We start from the raw sequence: 24180 nt of genomic DNA on the forward strand, positions 1-24180 counted from the left end.
TGATTGACACCGTGCGTGTTTGTACAACGATATCCCCACACTTCTGTAACGTTATCTACCGGCCATATTCACAAGTGAAGATAGCATTGCACTCGCTCTGCTCCGTTCCGCTACGTACTAGCGGCGCGCGTAGGACAATAATAAAACTGTTTGCGGCGCAACGCCTCATGTCACTTTTGTATTATAATCGTTTGTAAACAATGAGCGTCGGCCGGCTACCCTCGTCTCACCTCCGATGCGTTAATTACTCCGCAAATATACTCATCTTGGCGGCGACCGTCCCGCCGACTTTAATGACTGGGCAAACAGCGCGGCCGTGGTCAACCGCGTCCAGCACATCGCCCGCTAATAAATCTTCGGCTTTTCCCCCGATTTCCCGACGCCCCGCGGCGCCCGCGACCGCTGGCGCCCTCGCTCCTCGCCTCTTATAAATTACCAACACGGTTTCGCTATAAATCAAACAATGGTCAGGATAAATGCATTTACTATTGTTTGAACACGATTCGTTACGGCAATGGAGTGACCGCAGCGAATGATGAAGTCGTTCTAAGTGATGGGCAACACTCTGGATACAATTGCGGTTTTGTTAAACAAATACAATTACAAATCTTAACATCTGCTTTAATATAAATGTTTGAAGCCCATCTTGCAGAAACATCTTACAACAGCATTTTGTTTAACACGATATTCAACATTAATTAAAAGAACACGAAGTAATTAGAACAATGTAAAGCTTGTAGCAATATTCTATTGTATTATAAAAAGTTGCATAGAATCAGTATACTCTTATCATTCGTTATTCAACTTTTTCCGGGCCCGATCAGTTATCGATAATGTAAAGGCTTGTAGGAGACTATCTATTACAATATATCTTGTGAGCCGCTACAGCAGTGGCAGCAATCTCTGGGCAAAATCTTTCATCCCACACCGGAACTGTGTGTATCGATGTTGTTATATGTCAGAACATTAAAGATTTATCTACGAAAGACGCAGTAGTCTGCCGAGGAAATGGTCTAATGCGAGGCTAATTGAAAACGTTATGTCGGACGAGGGGTCCGACATGTTTAAAATAAACAATTATATCTGACGTCGCATTCACCAAGCGATCTTTGAACATTAACAAGGCAAAGGTGCTTATTCTGACCGTTATCTAAACCGGAAGTTAAAAAAAACACTGTGATCCAGTCTTAATTTTAGTCGGACGGACTCGTGAGGCGACTCGCATTATTTGAATAAAAAATGAGGTGTCGATTTAACTTGAGATAGTTTTTTGTATACCTTATTATTAAGTTCTAATTTGTAAAGAATTTTGATGCGTTGTGTCTTTAATTTACAATTTATTTTTAATATTTTATAATTAAATAGACATTTTTTACTTTTACAGACAATTATCAGATATTTTTAATTTATATAAAGAGGATGTTATTAAAAATTATACTTTAGAAAATTTTGCCTAAAAAATTAAATAAGCAGAACCCGTAATATGTATGCCATAGCCCCAAAGAACCCCAAAAGTTAATTTAAATAACAAATTAAATTATATTACATACATAAATATATATCTTAATTAGATGCTTCGAGACTGTTATGCGTTAATTACTGAAAACAATTTTCTAACACACATTTATAATAGCTCGTAGTTTATTAGGAAAGTTATGTATTTTTTAAACATTTATTTACAACCTAGTTCAAAGTAAACTATCACTGGTATTTTCACATAAGATTTAAATATAAGTTTAATTTAGAGGCAAACGAAATAAAGTGATTACGCGTAATATTTTTTTATTAAACCCAACAGTTTGTATAATAGAAATCGTAAAAGATAATTTATCTTTCATTGAGGAGACTTACAAAAGATCCGAATGATTAAACGCTATAAAATAGGATTGTCTCTGTCCCCTAAATAGAATAATTTTGGAGCTACTCCATACAAAAAACGAGCACAATTGGCTTGAAATGGCAAAATTTAACGCCGTTTATAATATTATGACACAACTGCTGCCGAAGCTCGGTCGCAGTAAAGGACCACCGGGACATCGCGGTCCCTAATTCAACAATATAAATGATACGTCAGTTTCACAATGACACCGATGAAGACGTCTCTTGTCCGATGCACTTTACATTGTACATTCGCTGGAAAATATAGAAGTGTAGCTTTATAGTGAATTTACAGTGAGTTTTTTGCGACTTATTGTAGCAATTCGGACAGATGTCACGGACAGGGAATCCGCAGCAACAAAAGCGCCCCGGGGGCGCATTGTCCTCTCCGCCCCGACCTCCCCATCCGCCATTAACACTGACACCTCTAACACTCGCTCCTGTATCAAAATACATATAATTTATTCACTGTATTTATAGCTATAGCGTTATAGTTATTACTCTAAATGGTTTTTAATGTCCTTATTTTATACGTAATTTATACTTCGAGTCCTTTTCAGCTGCACTGTCCCCCAACGACGGTTATTAGCGCGACGTCAGGTAAATGCGATAAGCGAATTATTAAGTCAATGGGAATGGGGACAATAAGTACAATACCCATTCCTATTGACTTATAAATTAGCAAGATTGTTTTTAATAAGAGCGAACACGGTCTCGTTTAATAGGAATATATGAGTTAAATATATAATTATTTTCAACTCTGATGTAATTTTTTATAACTCAAAGTAGAATGTCTTATGATAAATATTAGTGTTACACTTTTAGTGTAATAGAGGCAATAAAATATAAATTAACGTTTTGCACTAAATAATTTTAAAAAGAATCCAGATCGATTAATCAATAAATTGGTATCCAGATTTAGATTACAAGTATGACTGGTGTTATAAAAGTGTCGAGTGAGTAAGAAAAGTGTTCGATATTAAGATGGTGGTTTGTGAGGCGTCGCGCCGCGGCTGCATCAATCACACAGCCTCAATAATTGATCACTCCGGGCGGCCTCCCTCGACCTAATTACCTCTCTCGCCCTCCACACGCGCACGCCTCATTAAAGACCGTCTGTTGTTTGTTCTCCTAATTAAAGCGGAGCTTTATCGGCCTCGGGACCCCGTCTAATTGATATCATTGCGAGCGTTTACGATCATTGAATTACGGCCGCGATTGGTTACCGTCGGCCACGGCTATTAAACGTGACCGCACATTGTCTGCGTCTGAGCTCCAATTGACTTGTTTAATCCCAGTTTATTGTTTATTTATTTATGGGAAGCCGATAGAGCGTCGCGATGCGCCCAACATCTATCCATCAACACACCTGCCTTCACTCTCTTCCTTCACTTATTATTCAAAGTGAAACGATGTATGAAATCGTCTTTTCTCATATAAAATTATATAAGCTATAGTTTTCCAAACATTTCCAAACATCTTCCAGGATAAAGCGGAGAAGTTTGTGTTAAATTCGATCAATTATTTTTCGATAGTATAAGTTCACGAGTGGATAAAGGATACAATATCACGCGTTATAAAATAATGTTAACCCGACGCTACGAATCAAGTGGGTATATTGCGACCCAAGTGGAAAATAAGCAATTCCGTTTAAATCACAATCTAGCTACTCTCTGATACCCGTGAAATTGCCGTAACGGAATAAATGTTAAATAAAACGTAAAATAAAATTATTGTGCCTCCACAAACAAATAATTGGAACGGGAGCATACCTACCCGGAGCCAGCGGCCGTTGCTCGTTTTATGGCTTATTTGGGGGAAAAGCTTTATTGAGTTTAGCCACGTTGTCTTCCCGTCTTGCGAATGTGGCTCTTAAATATTATTGCCCAGACTACAAAATCCCTTGTCGGACATAGTTAGCGTCACCACCGTGCGGCATGAAATGACTTTTTCGTTTGTATTCGCTCTTTATCCACTTAGAGCCATTCTTTTTTTCCACTCGCAACAATTCACTTTCGGATTTCGCTAGTCGTGCTGAGTATCGTTATTATTTTATGGCATGAATAATTCTCAATGGTTTCTTTTTGTTTGTGGCATTCCTAGTTATAGCTCTTCGTATACATGTATGAAAAACAAAGAATCTAATAGAATAGACCAGTAGAAAATATTATTGCAAATAAAACTATTTATGTGACATACAGTATGTTCTTTTATAATAAATATTGAACATACGCATTCAATTTCTTGAGACAAACACACTATTTATAAGGCAACGTTCACTTCAATTAATAACAATAATTCAAACGTTTCAAATTGATTTTACATTCGCCAATATACAGTCCAGATTTCTTAATCTTTTTACATTTGTTTGTTTAAATTAATATATCTGTAATTAACAATTAAAAAGAAAAAAGTCTAGTCGTCGTTTGCCAGTTACATGAAATTTTAAATCGCAGAGCATTGAATATCTGAAAATAGACCTTCCGATACGGAATCACAGCTTATTGAATGTTCGAAAATAGACATTTCGATCGTTATATTTCCTGTCGAAATTTTATTGACGACAGATAAAATACTACTACTAAAAGCTTGAATTAAGCGGTTTTTTTTTTACTTTTTTAACCTACATTAATACGTTTTTTAAGTTGTAATCGATCATAATTTCTTGAATGATGAAAAACTGGACCATTTTTTTGTAATTAGGTCAAAAAATTATTCTTTACTTTAAGTATGAAATAACATTAGCAGATGCGTTACGGAACTGATAATTTGAATAAAGAATGTTAAATTAGTGTTTTATATTGCGTAGGCGAGGCAAAGGTCGCCAAACCTAGTACCCCGCGGTGATACAGCTGGCAAGATAACACATGAACCGCTGACCACCTTTCATACTTATTTACAATTCGGAACTATAAATTATTGCAACGAAATAAAGTTTAAAACACACATTCACTTTATCTGTGGATATCATCGTAGTTCGTTTGAATGGAATTCTACACCTTTTTGGTTCACATTTCTAATTTATTTTTGAATATTTTTTTTAATATCACACGCACAATTACTTTATTCATAATGCGAGATGTGAAAATGAAATAAATTTTTTTCGATCAGTATTTGAGTGTTAAAACATAATGTCTACACTTAGAATTAGAATTTTAACGCGTTACTGATTCTCTGTAGCCATACTATCAAATAAGATGTAAACAGTTTGAATTGCTTAAAGCTTTACAGTATTATATTTTATCACTGTAGAAGCCTGGATGGTTTAGACAAGTTTAACACATAGCAATCAAGAAGGTGTATGCAAAAGCAACACCTATAAAGGAACTCACAACTCCAGCAGTACAACGGAGTTGGCTTGCGATGCACATAGCGATCATTATCCTAGCACTTTATGAAGCAGAAAATGGTATCACACAACACGGCCCCCAAGTGAAACCGGCGTGCACGGTAGCCAGGCCGCCAGGAAGCTGAGGCGGGGGATGATGGAGAGGCGTCGATTTGGCAAAGCGGCGGGCCGCCGCGGCGCCTCGGGCCATACCGGGCGCCGAGCGCTAGCGCACGCCTCCTAACTCCGTATTTTATGAACCGTCAAATAACTTATCACCAGTTTAATGCAATGAAATAAACGAGGCATATTTATGAGCCGCGCGGATCATTGCGACGTGAACTTGCGTTTTTTTCCTACTTTCACTTCAAGGGTCGTAGTTGGCTCTTATTTATGGATCTAGCGGCGCGTGTGAATAACGCTAATAGTGGGGCGGTCCCCTTTGCTACTGTTTATATTTATTTGGGGTCGCTGTAATGAGTCTATCTGGCGCGCTGACTCGCGAACTCTGTGGAGAATTGATTAAAATGTTGTTAGATTCAGTCTTACGGAAGAGAGGGGGTGAATTGGGTCGGATAAGATTTTTAAGGGTTAATAAATGAGTTTTATCGCATAGTTAACTTGCAATAACAGTTTAGACGAAAACTCCGCTGCGGTATCAGGGCCTTTGTTAATAGGTCTTAAAAACAAACAAAGAAATCCCTTTAATGACCCCGTTGTTAAAAAGCCTTATAAAAATGCCAGAGTAATTAGTGAAACCGAAATCGGCCATAAACTACTTTTTTATTGATGGTGGTACGAAATTTAGTAATAGAAATAATAACATTACTGCTGAAATACTTTTGATTACAAAACAATACCGTTCCGTTTTCATTTAATAAACACTATAAGATTTAAAATACTTAAGGCAGATAAATAACCTACTCATTTTTGAAGTCGGCAAAAAAAAGAAAACATTAATATAAAATTATTTCTACTTTATTATTGAAATAGGATTACTCTAGAGTTGAATTTGAAATGTAAAAATCGACCACAAAAGTATAAAGATTTTGGTGTCGCAATCATTATAATGAAAGCGCGTTCGGACACGTGTCTGACAGGGGTCGGTAATGCGGGGGGCGCGCCAATCATCACTCATAGTTAGCGGACACCAAGCTACTATGGACAGGAAAAGCGCAATTTTTATCGCGGCCCCACAAAAGAGTTGTCGTTGTGAATTTGTCACCGGATTATTCGACGGAGGGAAAACCGCGAGATCGTAATATTCTGTTCTACAACGATAGATATTAATGATGTTCATGGAAAAACTGTAGAGGGTCCATTTTTCAACAATGCTCCAAACACAAGCCAAGTAGCATCCAACTTTTGCCTATTTATATTTATTAAATGCCAACTTTCCACTTTAAGAATTAGAATAAAACGCAATAAATAAGGCGTAAACGAAAATACATGAAAATGTTGAGCAATTTGGTACTCTTCGTCGACGTCGGGTTATACCTAAAAGTGATGTTCGAAATGGCTTAGGTATAATTTAACACCTATCTTCTAGTCACTAACGTATCGTAGAAACTTAAGTGCTTTTTAATGCACACGTCATTGAAATTTAAGTAGAGCCTTAAATTATTTTGTTAGAATAACGCAATTGTTTTCGGGCGTTTAAAGCATCATTACGGTTATATCAATTTTAAATCACTGAACAAGCCGTGTTTTACGTCTACAATACACAACATAATCACTTACTACGTAAACATTTTAATAACGCGAACCAAGTAACTTGCACGTAACGATAGAAAAATCACTGCTACAATAGACTCACGGCATTTTCTCTTGGTTTAAAAGCAAGGGGAGGACAAATAGGGCCGACACCTCTATTCAGTTATCGTGTTGCCTCACAACCAGTGCTCCATATGTATCATAATGCATTTCGTTTTATTATCAGAAGACTGTGCGAGACGCGTCGGGGGAGAGAAACAAGGGTCGCTATCCTGCTATCCCGAGGCGCGGAATCATTCACACTTTTAATTTAGTTGCTCCTAATGTATGCGAATAACTTAGTAAAGAGGGTCGGTTCGCCCTCTCTCCCTCCCGCACTCACTAGCTCACAGTTAAACAACTATCACGCATCGGGGCCCCGTAGGCCTTAATAGTTTTCCCCTCTGTACCCATACATTATGCAAATGCTCCAGTGATATGTCAGCCAGTACACTTGGGACTTTTATTGTTGTTCGTGTGTTTATTCCCTTTTATTAAGTCGGCTTTAATTAAATTTAAGCCAGCGTATTTGTTAGGCCGATTGACTGAAAGGAATTATACGTTGTGATTTATATCCACTTTGGATCATGCTTTGTTAAACGTTGTACTTGAACTGTCTGAGCGTTGATTAAACTTCAGTTGTATTTGAGTTATTTAAGGATCATAATTATGATTTAAAAACTTTACATCCTGGTATTGTGTCGACCTCAAGCCTCTTATATGTATCTGTACAGTCTGAGTGGCGATCTAGGATTTGTTTCTGTTGATATTTAATGCGACAATATCTCCAATTTTGTAGCCTTAAAATTAATATAGAGGGTGGTCATTGAATTGTTGTATTGTAAATATTGATATTTTAAATCAGCAACAACAATAACACTTATATTTATACAAAATTTGAATATTCCATGTACTTTATTAAAGAAATACTTCCCCAGTATTTGTATCCATAACAAGTTGATATCATAAATCTTGTAACTAAATGGACTGCATAAATAAATAAATGAAATAAGTGTAACAATATTTGGTACTCATTCTCCGGTGTTGTGTTTCAGAGTAACCCGTACGCGTTAAAAGAGAGCGGTGGAGAGATGTCGGCTTGGACGTCTGCGGGTCTGCAACCCTCGGGTGGCTACTACCCTTACGACCCCACGCTAGCTGCCTACGGGTAAGTCCCATGGGTCCACGACCAGCTCGCGCCACTTTAGATAAAGCCAGCGACGTACACGGATTAACATAACACCGTCCTATCGGGACTTATCTCACTGTAATAGATGGCTGTGCGAAAGGCTCGTGTTTGTTTCGCAATTCGCATTGACTTTAATGGCTAATCTATGTTGTGCATATGTGTCCTTTGAATGTAATTGTTTATATGCACCCTAACATAGCCACGGTTTTTGAGGAGACTTCTAATGACATAATTTATTGTCATTTTTAATTTTTTATCTATACTTTTTGGTACAATTAATATTTTAAATAAAGTCCTATTAATATAAAGATTTAAGAGTCACGCTTTAACATTTAGTTCTTAACTAGATATAATGATGACCATTAGTTAAGTTTTAATACTTAAAGTAACAGATGTAGGGTTTTTAGGTGTGCTGGAAATAATCCGTTTCGTTATTGTGAGCAAGACGTTAACAATCGAACAAAGAAAGTTTGAAAAAATTCCAGTGGGGAGTATTAATTTAAATTAGTAGGATAATTTTAGTTGAGGCAAAGATCTATACGAATAAATTCTGCTAACAAAACATACTTAATTAATCACTAAAAAACTCTTAAATAAGATAATGTAATATCAGTAAAGTAAATTATTGGCTAGTTCATGAAAACTTGACAAATTATCATAGTTACGACTAAAACAATTATATATTTTTAGTACCATAAATCAAGAGAATTCACAAAGTAAATATAAACGTGACAAGAAAAGAACGTTGTTATGTACGTACTCCGTGTATTTTCAATTAGGTGCGTGGCTAGTAAGTTATTTATACAATATGTCAAAAAGCCTTAATGAGGCATTTATAATACTTTTCAAATTAACACCGTGCCTTAGGTCGGGGGAAAGCACGCAACTAACTGACCCTATGTTTAGAAGTACATACTTACCGCGAAGGACAAATGTCCACGGCACCACACCCGGTTTTTCTTCGCCCTTCTTTCTCACTCGCACTGCTTCTACTACGCCCTAAGTGTGAGAGGAATGGAAAATCACTAACACCCGCTACCATTTTCGAGCGGCGCTTTATCAATTCACAGTTTTTCATCGAAAACTCGATCACCAAAACCCGATGCGTTGATGTTTTCAATGCACGTCAAATGGCCTTTCGACGCCGTATTTTATTCAACGAATCGTATCCACAAACTATAATTGTCATATATAACAGAAGCGATCATGGCGCTGCCATAATAGCGTATAATGTGGGCGCATCAATTAAATGCAAGTTTCACGGCGCACTCGAAAATTTATCCGATTCATGAATCAAGTTGGGAGTGGCTGGAAATAAAAACAAATCATGATACATCAAAGCGGAGCTATGCTGACAATTCGGCTCCGTTGGACGTAATATATAGCAAGCGGTGCGTTATAATCTAAAAATAATTAGAGGCGACATTAGTTTTTATGCGTAAAAAAGACGGAGAGATAGCATCGGTTCGGGAGGCGTACGGAAATACACCGTGATATATTGCGTCTCCAATACGCGCATACAATTGTTCACTACGCGTCCTACACATAGGATGCCGTACCGTTACCTGAGCTATAATTTATTACTCGACACAACTTACACAAACAACTTAACAGGCGATACTGTCATAAATTATAATAAGCAAAAACAAGCGTTCGCCCGCGAAACGACAAATTCATGTTGCAAGTATAAAATACGATCGCGAACAAAATTGTTGTATATTCATTTGAAAAGAAAAACTTCATACAAGGCTCATAAAACGTAACGGCAGCCGCAGTAAGTTATCCGGATGGAAAAAAAATAATGAAACAAAGAAACAAGTACGAAAAGCTTGCAGAAACAACAAAAGTTGTGCGCGACGCGACGTAGGCGCACTTGAGTTGAGGTACCGTTGGAGTATTATTTGGAACGGTCTGTAATCCGCCACGCCCGCCGCACACCGAAATGAAAAATTACTCAGCTATTTTCAACACAAGTCTCGAGCACAGAAAAAAGTACAAAAATTAGAGAAAAGAGAGGAGGGTGCACTTGTAACGTACCATTGAGATCAAAATACGCAGGAAATTACGGCGCCCCGAGCGCCAGCCGCCGTTCCCGCATTATTTTTGTGCCAACGATTTGGGCCGTTACGTTTTAAATCAACCAAATAAGAACTTCTGTTAACGATACGTAACATTTAAACGGCTCCATCTTTTAGATTTACGATCGACTTGATTTTCTTTGATAAATTAACACATTATTTGGTTTAACTAACAAGAGGTATGTAATAAATCTATCGCGGTGATTAACTGTACTGAGACACGGTATTAACTCGGACTTCGCAACGCTTGAGCGGTGCCTAAACGATCTACGTAATTAATGTCAGTGCATGATTATGGATTAGTTGACATCACTCAAGCTCAGTTGTATATTATGTCAAGTGTACTCATCTCGTAACAATTATGTATGTGAAATGGTTACTCGCCTCTCGCTTCTAATTCGAAACGACCCGAGGCTCCCTCGGCGTGGGGAGGTTGTACTTATGTACGGAAATCGGGTACATAGAGGTAGGTTCGTTGTACGGGGGAGGGTGCGGAGAAGCCACAATTCCCCCAAGCGGCCAGATCGTAAACCTCTGATACCGCGAATCGAACGCATGCTCTCTCAAATATGTAGCGTAGCCTTCGCCGCCCGCCCAACCGCACTTTTCCCTACTTCCATTCTCGACTATTCCATTACTCTGCTCTGTCTATAAAAATAGCGTTATATAAATAGGTTTAATTAAAATTAATGGTTTAAATCGTGTTTTGTTTTCCATTAATGACATTTTTAATAATAAGTAGGTATGTACTTACAATTTTTGTAAACGTAATTTTTTCATAGTGTATCAAACGTAGACGTATTTAGTGTCCAGGTTTGGCCTTTTATGTATAAAACGGAAGAGTTAGTCGAATTTACCGGTATTTTTTTTGTTTTGATTTCTCATCCATGTTTTGTGGATCCTTGAATATTATTAAGTAACTAAAATTCATTAATTCCCAAGAATTCCACTGTGTCATAAACATTTTGTTAAATTTCATATAGCTTCATGAGATGAATGACATGAAAACTACTAAGAAATACCGTAGTTATTAATCAAAAGAAAGTTAAGATAAAATCAGTTTCATTCTCCCATATTTCATAACAAATTCCCGACTAATTTATTTCTATTTTCATATAACATCTCTCTAATATAAACTCGAACAGTAAGTCATAATTTCAGTGCCTAAAAGGGAATCTGTGTAAGTTCTTTATAAAGGAGCTATTTAAATAACGCATATGTTTAAAAGTCATGAAAGTTTTTTAAATTTGGAATTATCGTATGCAGGAAATGTCAAAACGAATTAATCCGTCCATTTGTCTGACACACATGCGCGTGCGCACACACACATCGCTGTGTCGTATACGTTTCATTTTCGTTCCCAAATTAACAAGCACAGAGTATATCCGTTGTTGGGAGATAATTTTATACACTACTTTTTTAAAGTAGGGTGCAATAATCATTTTCATAAGAACTCTCTAAATAAGATCAGTTATGATACCTAAAGTTCATTTATGAGGTCTTAAACGATATTTTAATAATATTATTATTATTAAAATATTATTATTAAAATATTATTATTAATAATATATTATTTCAAATTCGTTGAATTAGAAAAATTATTTAATTATTTTTTTAAACGAAGTATTTAATAAAAAAAATATTATATAATATTTTTAATTAGCAATATCATAAAACACTAAAATATAAAAATAACGAAATTCAACGCAAATACGCAATAAATTTCAGTATTAAAACAGTGACTGGAATTTTCAATTTCAATATAGAATAGGATTATTTGCGTAAAGAAAAAGCTTTTATTTTTCATAGTAATTGCTTAGAAATATTAATATAAAATGAATAGCATATTTGTCTAAATGACGCAAATGCTTCGACCACACGATTTAAAAGCGGGCTTTAAGTGGCCTGTCTAAATTAATTAGGATGCCTACAAAAACATCACTTGTAGCAGCTTCAGCGCTGAATTCCTTTGAATTTTTTTTTAACTTCGTAAAGCGATATGAGCTTTAAAGCGCTAAGTTTTTAGTTTCCAGCCGTCTTTGTTAACCGCAGAGGATTTTCAAGAGCTTATTCGTGTATAAATAATACGGTTTGGTTTCAAACGCTCTCTCTGAATATATTTTTCAGACAGATTCAGATATAACCTTTTTATTTATACGAATGTCACATAGTAATTTAAGAAATATGAACTTCAATCTGAACGAAATGTGTTTATACTTTTCGTTATAGTGTTTAAACTGTTCTGTTTTATTTTATTTATTTCTTAAAAATATAAAAAGTATACTTTACTTTTTAATTTAATTAATTTAGTAATATATTTTGACTATGGTTAAAATAGAGTTCAGTTAAATCGATATTTTTATAAGAGCTTGACATAACTGGCTTTAGAATAAATGATTAAAAATAGAATATGCGTATTTTGTAACTATATTTGCTTGATATGGTTGAAACATTTTTGAATTAATAATGTACAGTTTGGGTTTAAAAAATGCTTATAAATATTGAAAATAAAAATTGAATAGGACATATTTGAACGTAGCCATAGTGAAGTTAAATATTTATATTTGTTTTACTCATCGTAGTGTTATTAAAATCATTTATTTAAATGTAAAGTAGTCTCAAAAAGTCTCCGTCTCACTGGAGATGTATCGAGTAGTCACAATGAAACACTGGTTATATCGAGTCAACTTTAAATAAATGCGATCGGCAAGTCGATGAATATACTAAATAAATTTATACCGCGATCTAAACAGTATGTTCCGCCATCTATTGATATAATATTATAAACTAAATTGTCATAGCATTTGACAATAAGTGAATTAGATGACTAAACTAAAATCAAATAGTCGAATTGCTTTCGTATACCGTCAGCCAGTAATTTTTTATAGTATGCAGAGTATGAAACATGCAGAGGAATTGAGATTTTTGTTAAATAGATTATTAAATACACGGATGTTGAAATCTAATTTGAGAGGAAGCAACTACTAATTTACATTTAAAAACCAAAATGAAAATAAGCCATACTGATATACTATCTACAACATCGATTTATATAACGAAATAACTTGCATCTATGTTACATATTTACTACAAAAAAATTAAACGTATAAATAGAGAAAATTGTACGTAATTCAGGCAAATAAACTTGAGTCGAGCCGTCCATATAATCCGAGATCCGAAGTAAAACCGCAAAATCGGCGTACGAAGCCGCCGCGGCCGCCGGCCGTCCGACTTGTAATACCGGTGTTGTCCGGCAAGATGGCGTCTCGCAATCGATAGCACCACAACGCCCACGTTAACACGCCTGCGCTGCGCCGCCCTGTGCAATTGCAACCGGTGTGCATCGACACCGGACCGCCCTCTGACGGTGACAATCTTAACCGATTCACCATCGCGACTAACTCGTACTACTATTTTTTATCGCGCGATTTTTTTTTGTCGTGGAAATTCAATTCACGTTTTTCAGGACTGTGAAAGATTACAAATTATCGCGACTTTTCCTACAGTTCTGATTTTAAAATCGCGCTGAAAAAACCGTCATATACGCTTATGCTTACTTTACAACTTTAACCTATACCTCATCAACTTAATATTTTATGAGTGAGTGAAGCTTATTAAAATCGCTGACAGCTTGATAACAAAATATTCTAAGTAAAAAACAATTAATATAAAATATTTTATTATTACTCATTAATGAAACCATCGCACCTCTTTGCTCTTCTAATTTTGCAGGACACAATCCTATCAATGGCTTAACAAAATATCATATTTTATTTATTATGGAGACTTATATATTGATAAAGTACATAAGTACTTCATATAGTTTTAGGAAATAATATAAAATTTAGATTTGAGCTTGTAACTTGTAAAAAATTAATACTAGAATCTTTATAAAAATGCCGATAGACGCTACTGTTGTTACAGGTTTTTGTCAAAACTTAACTAAGTAATTAAATTATAAAATACCTAATCTTTCTTTTTAGTTAAAAAATAAAAAATATATCAAAGAGTATCCGTTATCTATTACTTTACGATGTAGTAGAAATGTATTTGCTGAATTCCTGCGACAATAAACTTTAAAAAGCGCCGAGAGTGCCGCAATTTGCGTGAACGTGCCCTGAAGTGGGACGTTTTTTAACTATTCCTATGCGAGAAATCTATTTATTGGGCCCCTTAGACCGCGCCTTTGTCATGTTGTCGAAATCGAAGTCAGGTAAGCTAAGGAGGGGAAAGGAACGTTCCGCCACAATTACTCTCAAAATGAGCATTCAAATGGGATGGCGGGCCCTAAAAACTGTACCGAACAGCGCTCGGTGCCACGATGGCTTTATTTTTGCTGCCATTACGAGAAATCTATTGCCTCAAATAAAACGCCTATCTGTTGCGAGTTCAAAAGCCAGTTTATTGTTCGCTAGTAACCGCTTGACGCATGACATCCAGATTTCATGTTTCAATGCAATAATAATAATTTACGGCAATTGATTATTATTTTATACTTCTAGACGACAACTTAGTAATATTATTTGCATTAACATAAATATTATTTATAAACATTTATACGTTTAAATTATAAATGAAGTCTCCTTGAAATAAGTGGCTCTGTTAGAAACGTAATATTTTTATTGCGTTGCATAAAGGCCGGAAGCGTTATACATTTTTATACCATTAGGTATATGTATAAAAGTGTGTTTGTTGACAGATATGGAGCTGGGTACGATTTGGCAGCCAGGAGGAAGAATGCAACGCGGGAGTCCACCGCGACTCTGAAAGCCTGGTTGAACGAGCACAAGAAGAATCCATACCCCACCAAGGGCGAGAAGATAATGCTGGCGATCATAACAAAGATGACGCTCACACAAGTGTCCACGTGGTTTGCGAACGCGCGCCGTCGCCTTAAGAAAGAAAACAAAATGACCTGGGAGCCGAAGAACAAAACTGACGAAGACGACGACACTATGCTGTCAGATGAGGAGAAAGAAAAAGACGATCAGGAAGATAAAATCAAACCCCACAAAGGTTCGTTGAGTTGATTATTATAACAACCTCCGGTAGTCAATGGAAAGTTTTCAGGCACAGTTAACGAGTTGACTGCCGGTTGTTGGAATAATGTTTAATCCAATTTTGCGCCCTCTGTTGTGATATCACCCTGCGAATTGTATTTTCATGTAGTGTTATGTGCAATGTATGATTTTATCTGCAACAGCGAATGCGAATTGCTTTTTCGGTTAATATACTTTTAGTAGATGCGTGTTATTTTCATGTCCGAATTGAGCCGGCGTTGTTAAACGTTTTAAATTGCTTTAATTTTGTCGGTGTATAAATCGTCGAGTGAATTGGCATAACCCGGCTGAGCCGGAGGGTGTGCGGCAACCGGCGAGGAGACGGGAGGAGGGAGGAGGCGCGCGGGGGACGTGGTAAGGGGGGCAGGCTCAGGGCTCGGGGAGGAGGGGGGGTGGTCTCAGGCGTGTAACTGTGCGTAACCGCTCCTCGCTCCCGGATTTCCTATTCGTAGTAAAGTGGGCGGCGCCCGGGACCAAATTTCATATAACGCTTCTTCCGTTCGTTGCTACAAGGGGCTTGGAGGTAGCAGCGAGCTTGTCTGACGATCTGCCCTACTTCATGTTCTTGCCAAAGGATTTGTCGAGTTCGTGGATCGTTTCTTTTATGAGGATATTCCGGCGAAACATTAAGTACGTACGATTTTGGGGATTTATAACATTCCGATGTAGTATCGAGCGATGCGCTCAGAGTTTGCTGAAGCTCGATCATTATATAAATTCTCAGGGCGGGCGCAACGTGAAATAGATTTATGGACGTCACAAAAATCGGACTGCAATAAAATGCAGTCGCGGCGTGGGAGGCCGCTCGTGAGGGCTTTAGTCGTGGTTGTCAACGACGTATAAATTATAAGTAGGTATTGTTACAATAAATATGGTTTGGAGCGAGAGTGTTTTCATTGCAAACTTCACGGGCCTAATGGAAGTGCGAGGGCGTCACGCCTAACGCGCGGCGCACGTCGTCTAATGAAGCCGACTATTGTCGAGATAGGAGTGTACTTAATTCGTGGTCTCGAGTAGCGGCAGCGGGGGTCATAAAACGGCAACAATAAAGTGGCGAGATGCATGGGAGCGCTTTGCCTCGCCAAATATAAAACACTGGAAGTGTCTCTCAAAAAAAGGTAACAAGTATTCACCATTGGGTACTTCACACGTTCGATGAACAGGTTTATGTAGGTATTATATTGTATAGAAACCGTGTCGATAACATTGATAAAATATCCTTACGTGGGTTATAGGTACGATTGTAAATTAAATAAAGTGTTATTTTCATTATTCAATTTCATTTGATATATATATATATATATATATATATATATATCATTAAAAATATATGTAAAACCATTCTGAATCGTGTTTAAAGGCAACAGATAATTATTAATTTTATTTCAATTGATTGAACTCATCTTTACGTCTACGTTTATTTTTTTACAAACATCATCAATGCCTTAGTTTGCCCACTGCTGGACATGGGCCTTCCTCATGCTTTCCACACTTTGTGTCCTCCGTTGTCCGCGTACGATGGGCCATCTGTCGAAAAATTCTTCAAAGAAGGCGATCGAAAGGAACCAGGAGCATGGGGCGCCCTTCATCCAGGTGGTTAGATGATTTATTTTCTTACATAAAAATAAAATATAATTACTTCTAGTTATTATAAGTCTTTGAACTCCAAACAACCCTCTTCATTTGCGACAAAAATGTCGCAAACTGCCCCTAAACATTGAAAACAGGATTATATAGAGGCGTATTCCTGCAATTCCGCTGTCTACACTTACTTATTGGGCGTTTCATGCGCGCGCTTTTTAATGCTCGTTGTAAGAACCATTCAGAACGATTCCGCATACATTTGTAAACGCTCATCGAATGCGTGCGTTTGAAACTGTCAAAATGCGCAAAATAAAACAACTAGTATACTTACCTTCAACCCTGTGTTAGTTGTTAATATGAGAGAAGAAAAGTTTCCTAATGTATTATATATTTTTTTACCAAATATTTAAAAAAATATAAACAGTAAAATGATACGAGAGTCAGTGTAAGTTTAAACGCGTTAAAATCTTTTTAACTGCGGAATACTACGATTATATTTTTCATACATTTGTATAATGTCAACAAGATGTTAGTTTCCGTGTTATCCTAAATCTATGTCACTCAAATACAATAAACCTTCCAAACCGTATATTAAAGTTAAATTTAATTTTGAAATAAGAATTATTGACAATGGTAAATTTGACTTTTATTATAGCATTATAAGTAATAGTACTGAAACAAGCAAGGTTTAAGATCTTTACTACTAACATCAAGATTGTTATTAATCCCTAATAAACAAAACATAAAATTCCTCGCGCACTGCGAAACTAACTGCCAAACTAAAATGTCAATGTAAGCGACGTGTAATATATCATTTTAAGTCACGGCAAACAAAGCCAATATAAAAGCTTTCTCACGCGATCCCCGCCGTCGTCGACAAACAATCATACAGAACTATCCCGCGCTAAGCCGCTCATGAATAAAAGCATATATTCGGACCCCACCAATAAATGTTAATTTCAGTCGTAAGCGCGCGTCGCAAACAAAATATTAATCCCGTGCGCGTTAATGGAAAACGAGTGCAGAAGTAACACAAACAAGTGTGTTTCGGAGAAGTAATAAATTGAAGTGAGCTACTATGAAGTGCACGCTGCGTCGGAGTGCGACAGAGAGGGTCTTAGAGGGCTCAGGGGCGCCCCTCGAGGCCGAGACGCATTTTATTATGCGCCACTTCGCCCCCGGCTTTGGTGACTAAAGGGGAAAACCGCTCGGCGCGAAGCTGAGTGCACGGCCTGTTACAATTTCCACGACCTCGCGATGTCGCCTGCAGACGAGATAAATCAATTGCGCTCATACCAATGACGATACTCACACTTTCCCTACGTCCCTTCTCTGTTTCACTCACTTTGTGATAAAAATAAAAAGATCCGTTCAAATAAAAAGAATACAGAAAAAGTCATAGTAAAATAAATGGAAAAGTAAGAAATAATAGCTATTATTAAATAACTTGGTTAAAAGTATACATTAATTGACAGACTAGAAATTAACGCAAAGAAAATATCGTTAAGGTATTAAGGCATCGTTGAACTGCCTCTTATCTGCGTCGTTGTGGCCTTTTATTACATTAATACAATGAAAATTAAAACAATTTGCTGGATAAATATCTTCGCGCCGAGTATCAGTGGCATCCCTATTTATCCCTAGTGAAGGGCAACGCGGATAACCCCTCTTAAAAGCTATGAGCAGTCAGCATTAAATGGAATAAAGAGAATGAAGTCGACCGCTCGCACCTCCCGCCCGCGCGCGCCTCTGAATTTCATTACGTACGCCGACGCGCCGCGCCGACCCCTTCGAAACCCACTTTACAACACAAAATGGCATTGTGATAATACTTAAAGACTTATAAAATTTTACTGAATAAACATTTTTTTTTGGTAATTGCACAATAACAATGTTTTTTATAATCGACCGTCAGCTTAACTTTATTCATGTAATTTTTTTTAAATTTCATCTTTCCAAAGAATTTCCTCAATGTTACCAATAAGTTTGCAACTTAATTTACGTACACGACGTAATTTAATTTTATACGTTTACTTATAGTAAGAGATGCTTTTGAGACGATATATTCTACTTTTCGCAAAGTTTTTAATAAGCAGGTATAGTTCTTAATCATCGTATTTAAATAGATGGTTTACCTATATTCTATTTGTTTAAATATGAATATAGGAAAAACAGCGTGAAGAGGTTGACCATTAATTGTGTGGGTCGCACATTCCTCGGCGAGAAGTGCGGTGCCGCAGGCGCGCCGGGAAATGCGAAATAAATGCTCGGCTTAAATGCGAAAGGGATCGCCGTGCCCGGGGGGAGCCGCGCCCCAAAGTGGTATTTTCACTTCGCTAATCGGATAACCACTTAACGAATGGGTCACTGCACGACAAACGTATTTTCACACGACTTTCCCGAAGGGAGCCCGAGATTTCGCTTCGCTACAACTAAAAACTTACGTCTCCGGTGTAACGGTCATGCCGACATGCGTATCGATCGCGAAATAAACGATTTAAGCTTCTTTATTGTCGTTACGATAGTTGCTCTGCAGCGGTAATCTGCTGTCATGCGTGTCGAACATTAAATATGATCAATGAATGCGTAATCTTTACAGATGAGGAGCGGAAGAGCGATGAGCTGCTGCAGGGTATGCATCATCAGCTGCTCGGCTACGGGATCAAAGAGGAATCGAAACGTGGGCCTTCAGATTGCGGAGTGCCAATACCTGCATCAAAGCCGAAGATATGGTCGCTGGCCGACACGGCCGCGTGCAAGACTCCTCCGCCAGCCGCCCAACCATGGCCGCAACACGCGTACGGACCGGTGCCCGAGCGCGCCGCCCCCGTCGACGGAAGTGCTAACGGATTCGCACTGCCAGCAACGGCCGCCAGCCCGGCCGGCGGGGCTTACGGCCGGTACGGAGGCTTTCCCACCGGGCAGTACGGCCAGCATCCGTGTGTACACCCCGCGGCATTCCCCGATGTACAAACCGATACGCCGCCGCAGACACCGCCTAACATGAAAGTGCCCAGCGTGGCGAACCCTCTCGGTAGCGGCGGTTCCGGCTACTGCTTCCCGAGGCACCAGCAGTCGCCGCAGCGCGATCCCTACCACAACCCCCACCACGCTAATAACCATCAGCCCAACCAGCCGCATCATAACGAAGGCTCGGCCGCATTTAAGCCGTTTTATAAAAGGTTATTATCACTTTTTTATATCCGTATTTAATTCTGTATAAGGTCTCCACGCGTTCAAATTCAAACTTTAGTCAATAGGAGTTTCTAAAAAACGTAAAAAAAGCAACAACACGTGAAAAGAGTGAATGTTTCCTATTCCAGCTCGCACTACTCCAACGGTTTCGTGTCAGCCGTCTGAACGCGGACCGCGCGCCACTTGCGGTGAGTTACTGATTGATTCAAATTGATGATGCTGAGCGCCCGATCCCAGAGTCCCATGTAAATGAGAGACGCGGCCGTAAATGGATGATCGTAGTAAAGATATCGATGAAGCCATATAGTTACAAGATGGCGGCGTAGGCTCGCGTTGGGGTGTCATGTCGGTAATTGAAAACAATGGAAGCGAGTCGGAAGGGCGAGCTTGGCGAGATTGCAATCTTACGTCATTTGTCATTGTCACCGAGACGCGCCGTACACCTACATACGTAACCGCGCTGACCTACCCAAATTAGAACCTAATACGAAACGGACGCTTCCTTAAAATAAAAAAAATAAAAAACTAATCAAGTTAGCAGTTATACCGGACATAAATATTTAGTTTAATCTAAAATAACTGTACAAAATATGAAATCTAAAAACTTTTACTAGTTGACTAAAGTTTGATAGTGTGAGTTAATTTATTTGGGTCAATTTAATTACTTTGGTTTATCTTTAGCTGAGTTATAAAGTTTAGGCATAAATTAAGCTCGACTTTTACTTAAACGAATTAGACCCTTTTCGACAGTTTATTGTGAAGTGATGTGCCATGTTATCGTTTAAGATAAATTATTATTAATTTTAAAAAGATGATTTAATTGATTCGTATAGATAAATATGTAAATTAATAGAAACATTGTAATAGATTGCTAGATTATTCAGCACCGTGTGAAGACAAATTCTATTCATCTTCACTTGGGATCATTTAGGAGCATTTTTCTAAGAGTCCTCGAGGGATTTCTAAGAAGGGGCAGAGGCATCCACGTCTCATTACAATAAATCGCGAGTTGGCGGCCACCGCACAGGGCGGTTGCGCCAAGAATTCTGTTTTAGCCAAACGCTCACAAATTCACATCTATAACCTTTTGTATTATTTTCGTTTTCACGCCTTTTTATCCCTCGGATTCCTTGACGCGAATATAATTCCTTATCGCGGCATTCCTTTAAAGGAGTGAAAAAAGAACGAATCGAATCGACTGTTCTTGTTTTCTGCTTAAGTAACATACCTGTGTCGTTTTTATTTGCCCAAATAATATCGCTACTAAATCGGAGCGACATTCTTTAATATAATTTATTTCCAGTTAACTTCGTTCATTATTCGTTGCTTATTTGGAATATTTATAAAGTAAAATATAATTAAATTAAAAATTTCAACATTTTTTTTAAAGTCTCCGTTAAAAATCACGATTGGTTAAAGATATAAAAGAAAAAAGGAAACGGTATAAATAAAAAGATTTAAGTATGATATAATTATCCGCCTAGCAGGAGAACAGGTAATTTTATTGTTATTCGGGGCACACCTATTCCTAATTCTGTTGTTCACTATATCTAATTTGAATAATACGGAGCCAGAATTCCGAGTCCATAAGACAAAAAACTTTAATTTATGAATGCACAATGAGTATTGTTCACGGAGTGGCTAAAGTGAGGAGAGGAGAAGCGGCTCGGCAGCGCTTGGTCCTTCGAGCCAGATAACGCACGGCGAACGTGCGTGGGCGCGATCTCAATGGAGTCTCTTCATTCACAACACTACCTCGGCATTAAAGCCGCTTTACTTTTTTCAACAGCCTAATCTTTTTTCTTATCTGTTGATCCTCGGGTCCTTCCCTGTTTCATTCAGTCGCAAGTTACCCGGCTAACCTGTTCGACTTCTTTTTTCATTGACGCCGTACAAAGCTAAGATGACCGCGGGCGAGGTCGAATTTTTATTTCTTTCACATTTCGGTTTTCCGGTCCGAGCGATTCGTTAATAAATTCTCAGATAATGAGACTGAACGTTTCGTCACCTCATCTCGATTGGCTTGGATTTTTTCTTTTTCGGCCGTTATGTGTGAACGCCGCGGAGGGCTGACCGGCGACGGCGAGATAGAATCGAAACAGCTATCGATTCGGACCGTCTTTTTTTCGATAATTTAAATACCGCTATTCTTTATAGAGGAGACCTTTATCTTAAAATACGTTGACTTCGTAAATAGACAGGATATTGTGGATTCATTTAATGTTTTTGTGTTGAGAAATCATGTTTTTTTTCTATTGTTTCAGGTAAAGCACGTGCAATTTGGGATGCAGCTTTGTCCACAAACCCTTAGGGACTATCGAATTTTCACTGTGGCAAAACGTGTTTCCTTTACATGATCTATAAAGTAAATTTGTTTTCGAGATATGTTTGTCAAATTATCTTTCTGGCAATTACAAAAAAATCTGTAAATTCGGTTTTCATATTTAATAATGATTTTGATAGACATATTTCGATATAGTTATATCTGTATTGTAAAAATATTTCGTTAAATTCTGTTTATTGAGGTTCAAACATCGACAGTTGTCCTATGTACTTAAAAATCATTGTACGAAATCAACGTTGCTCAGTATTTTTTATAGATTTAAGAATATTATGGAGTTATTATCCAAATTATTTATAAAAAAAAATAGGTACACGGAATGCGCAATTAAAATTAAGTGGAAACGAAATTAGTTATTGGACTTAGTAAATTATAGTAAATATCTGATTCCGAAAAGGAATATTTTAAGTTAAGTTAATATTTTATGATTTCCCTTAATTTCGTTCTTCCAACTTTGTTTTGTTTGTAAAAGTTTCTTGGCACATTATTCAATAGTTAACGAGTATAATAATTTTGATAGAAGTAAGTGTATTTTACGTAGAAAGAATCACGAGGTTTCATACACACAATACACAAGTAGAATGGTTTATAATATAATTAAGATTGACACCAGCCATGTGTTTATTTTTGTTAATATCTAGATCGATGAATCGATTAACTGAATATCGATTTTTAATAATTGTTGTTGCCCCTGTACATATGATAAAAAGTTTTGTAGATTTTCTATTTTTAGTTTCACAAAATGTGTACAAAGTAATGACTATTTTTTTTGCAATTTCCAAGTTGTTTTAAAGAATATCGGATGAAAATTATAAATATTGTTTTTAATAGTATTATTAGAATATCTGTAAATAAAATATATTCTGATTAATACATTATTTTCAAATCTTACGCAATCTATTTTTAATTGTAATACGAATTAAAAAAAAATTAAATATAACAATTTTTTAGTAGTAAAAATTGTATTTTGAAAATGCATTTTAATCCTAAATATGTTTGTATGTGGTCATTATTTTTCAAAGGAAACCCTAAGCATTATTTGGTTGATTTGTTTTTATATTACGTTGTTCCCATCCGACTTCCATATATACGGATTGTAAGCGACAAAACAAACCTGTTTTACATTGAAACAAGATGAAAGATTGACCCTCCTTAGACCTCTTAGCTTGGAACTCTAAGTAGTGTTAATATTGAATTTAACTCAATTGAATTTCACAGATGCTTTGTGTTGTTTAGAGAAAAAAAAAGATGCACATATGTACATCATTTGATAATAGATTTTATAAGATTATTTATCATTATCGTTAAGATATCTTCGTAGCGTTAAATATCTGGTTTAAAACTGTAGTTGTGCATGTTCTGTTTAGTTTTCATTTATCCCATTGCAATTGTAGGTCAATATACAATTTAATGAATCATAAAAGCAATATATCAGAGGCTGGTCATAAACAGGTAATATGATAACGACTCGTTTAAATGATGTGACCAAATCGAATACATTCGCTTAATAATAAATGTTCTATATAGATATTTATAGAATATGCAACTATTAATAATAATTATGAGTAAAATTATGTAACGATTGTAATTAAATCTTTATTTCAAAACAATTTATTTTTATTTCAACTCCTAACAACACATAACCTCTAAACTTAATTATTATTATCATCCTTTTAACACGTTGAGCGCCACGTCAGCCATCGGTGGCTGACACTAGATTTTCTGTTTAGGTCGCGTCAACCGTTGATGGCTGACAGCATATAACATGAGAACTA

The 24180-nt window shown here is 36.9% G+C and overlaps 1 protein-coding gene across 3 annotated transcripts in view; it reads left to right on the forward strand.

Moving 5' to 3' along the window:
* The window catches only part of LOC106126383 (homeobox protein araucan), an 83765-nt gene extending 60563 nt beyond the window's left edge, over positions 1–23202 (forward strand). For 2 of the 3 annotated variants that reach the window (XM_013324016.1, XM_013324017.1), the window contains exons 3-7: positions 8014–8126; positions 14925–15241; positions 19469–20051; positions 20193–20252; positions 22329–23202. In XM_013324016.1, the coding sequence (XP_013179470.1) occupies positions 8014–8126; positions 14925–15241; positions 19469–20051; positions 20193–20229 (1050 nt within the window). In that variant the 3' untranslated portion in view covers positions 20230–20252; positions 22329–23202. The remainder of the gene's footprint in view (positions 1–8013; positions 8127–14924; positions 15242–19468; positions 20052–20192; positions 20253–22328) is intronic. The other variant, XM_013324018.1, reaches the window with a different exon arrangement.
* Positions 23203–24180: the final 978 nt, after the last annotated feature.

The sequence above is a fragment of the Papilio xuthus genome, unplaced genomic scaffold (assembly GCF_000836235.2).
Source record: "Papilio xuthus unplaced genomic scaffold, Pxut_1.1 DF825017.1, whole genome shotgun sequence".
Classification (NCBI taxonomy): domain Eukaryota; kingdom Metazoa; phylum Arthropoda; class Insecta; order Lepidoptera; family Papilionidae; genus Papilio; species Papilio xuthus.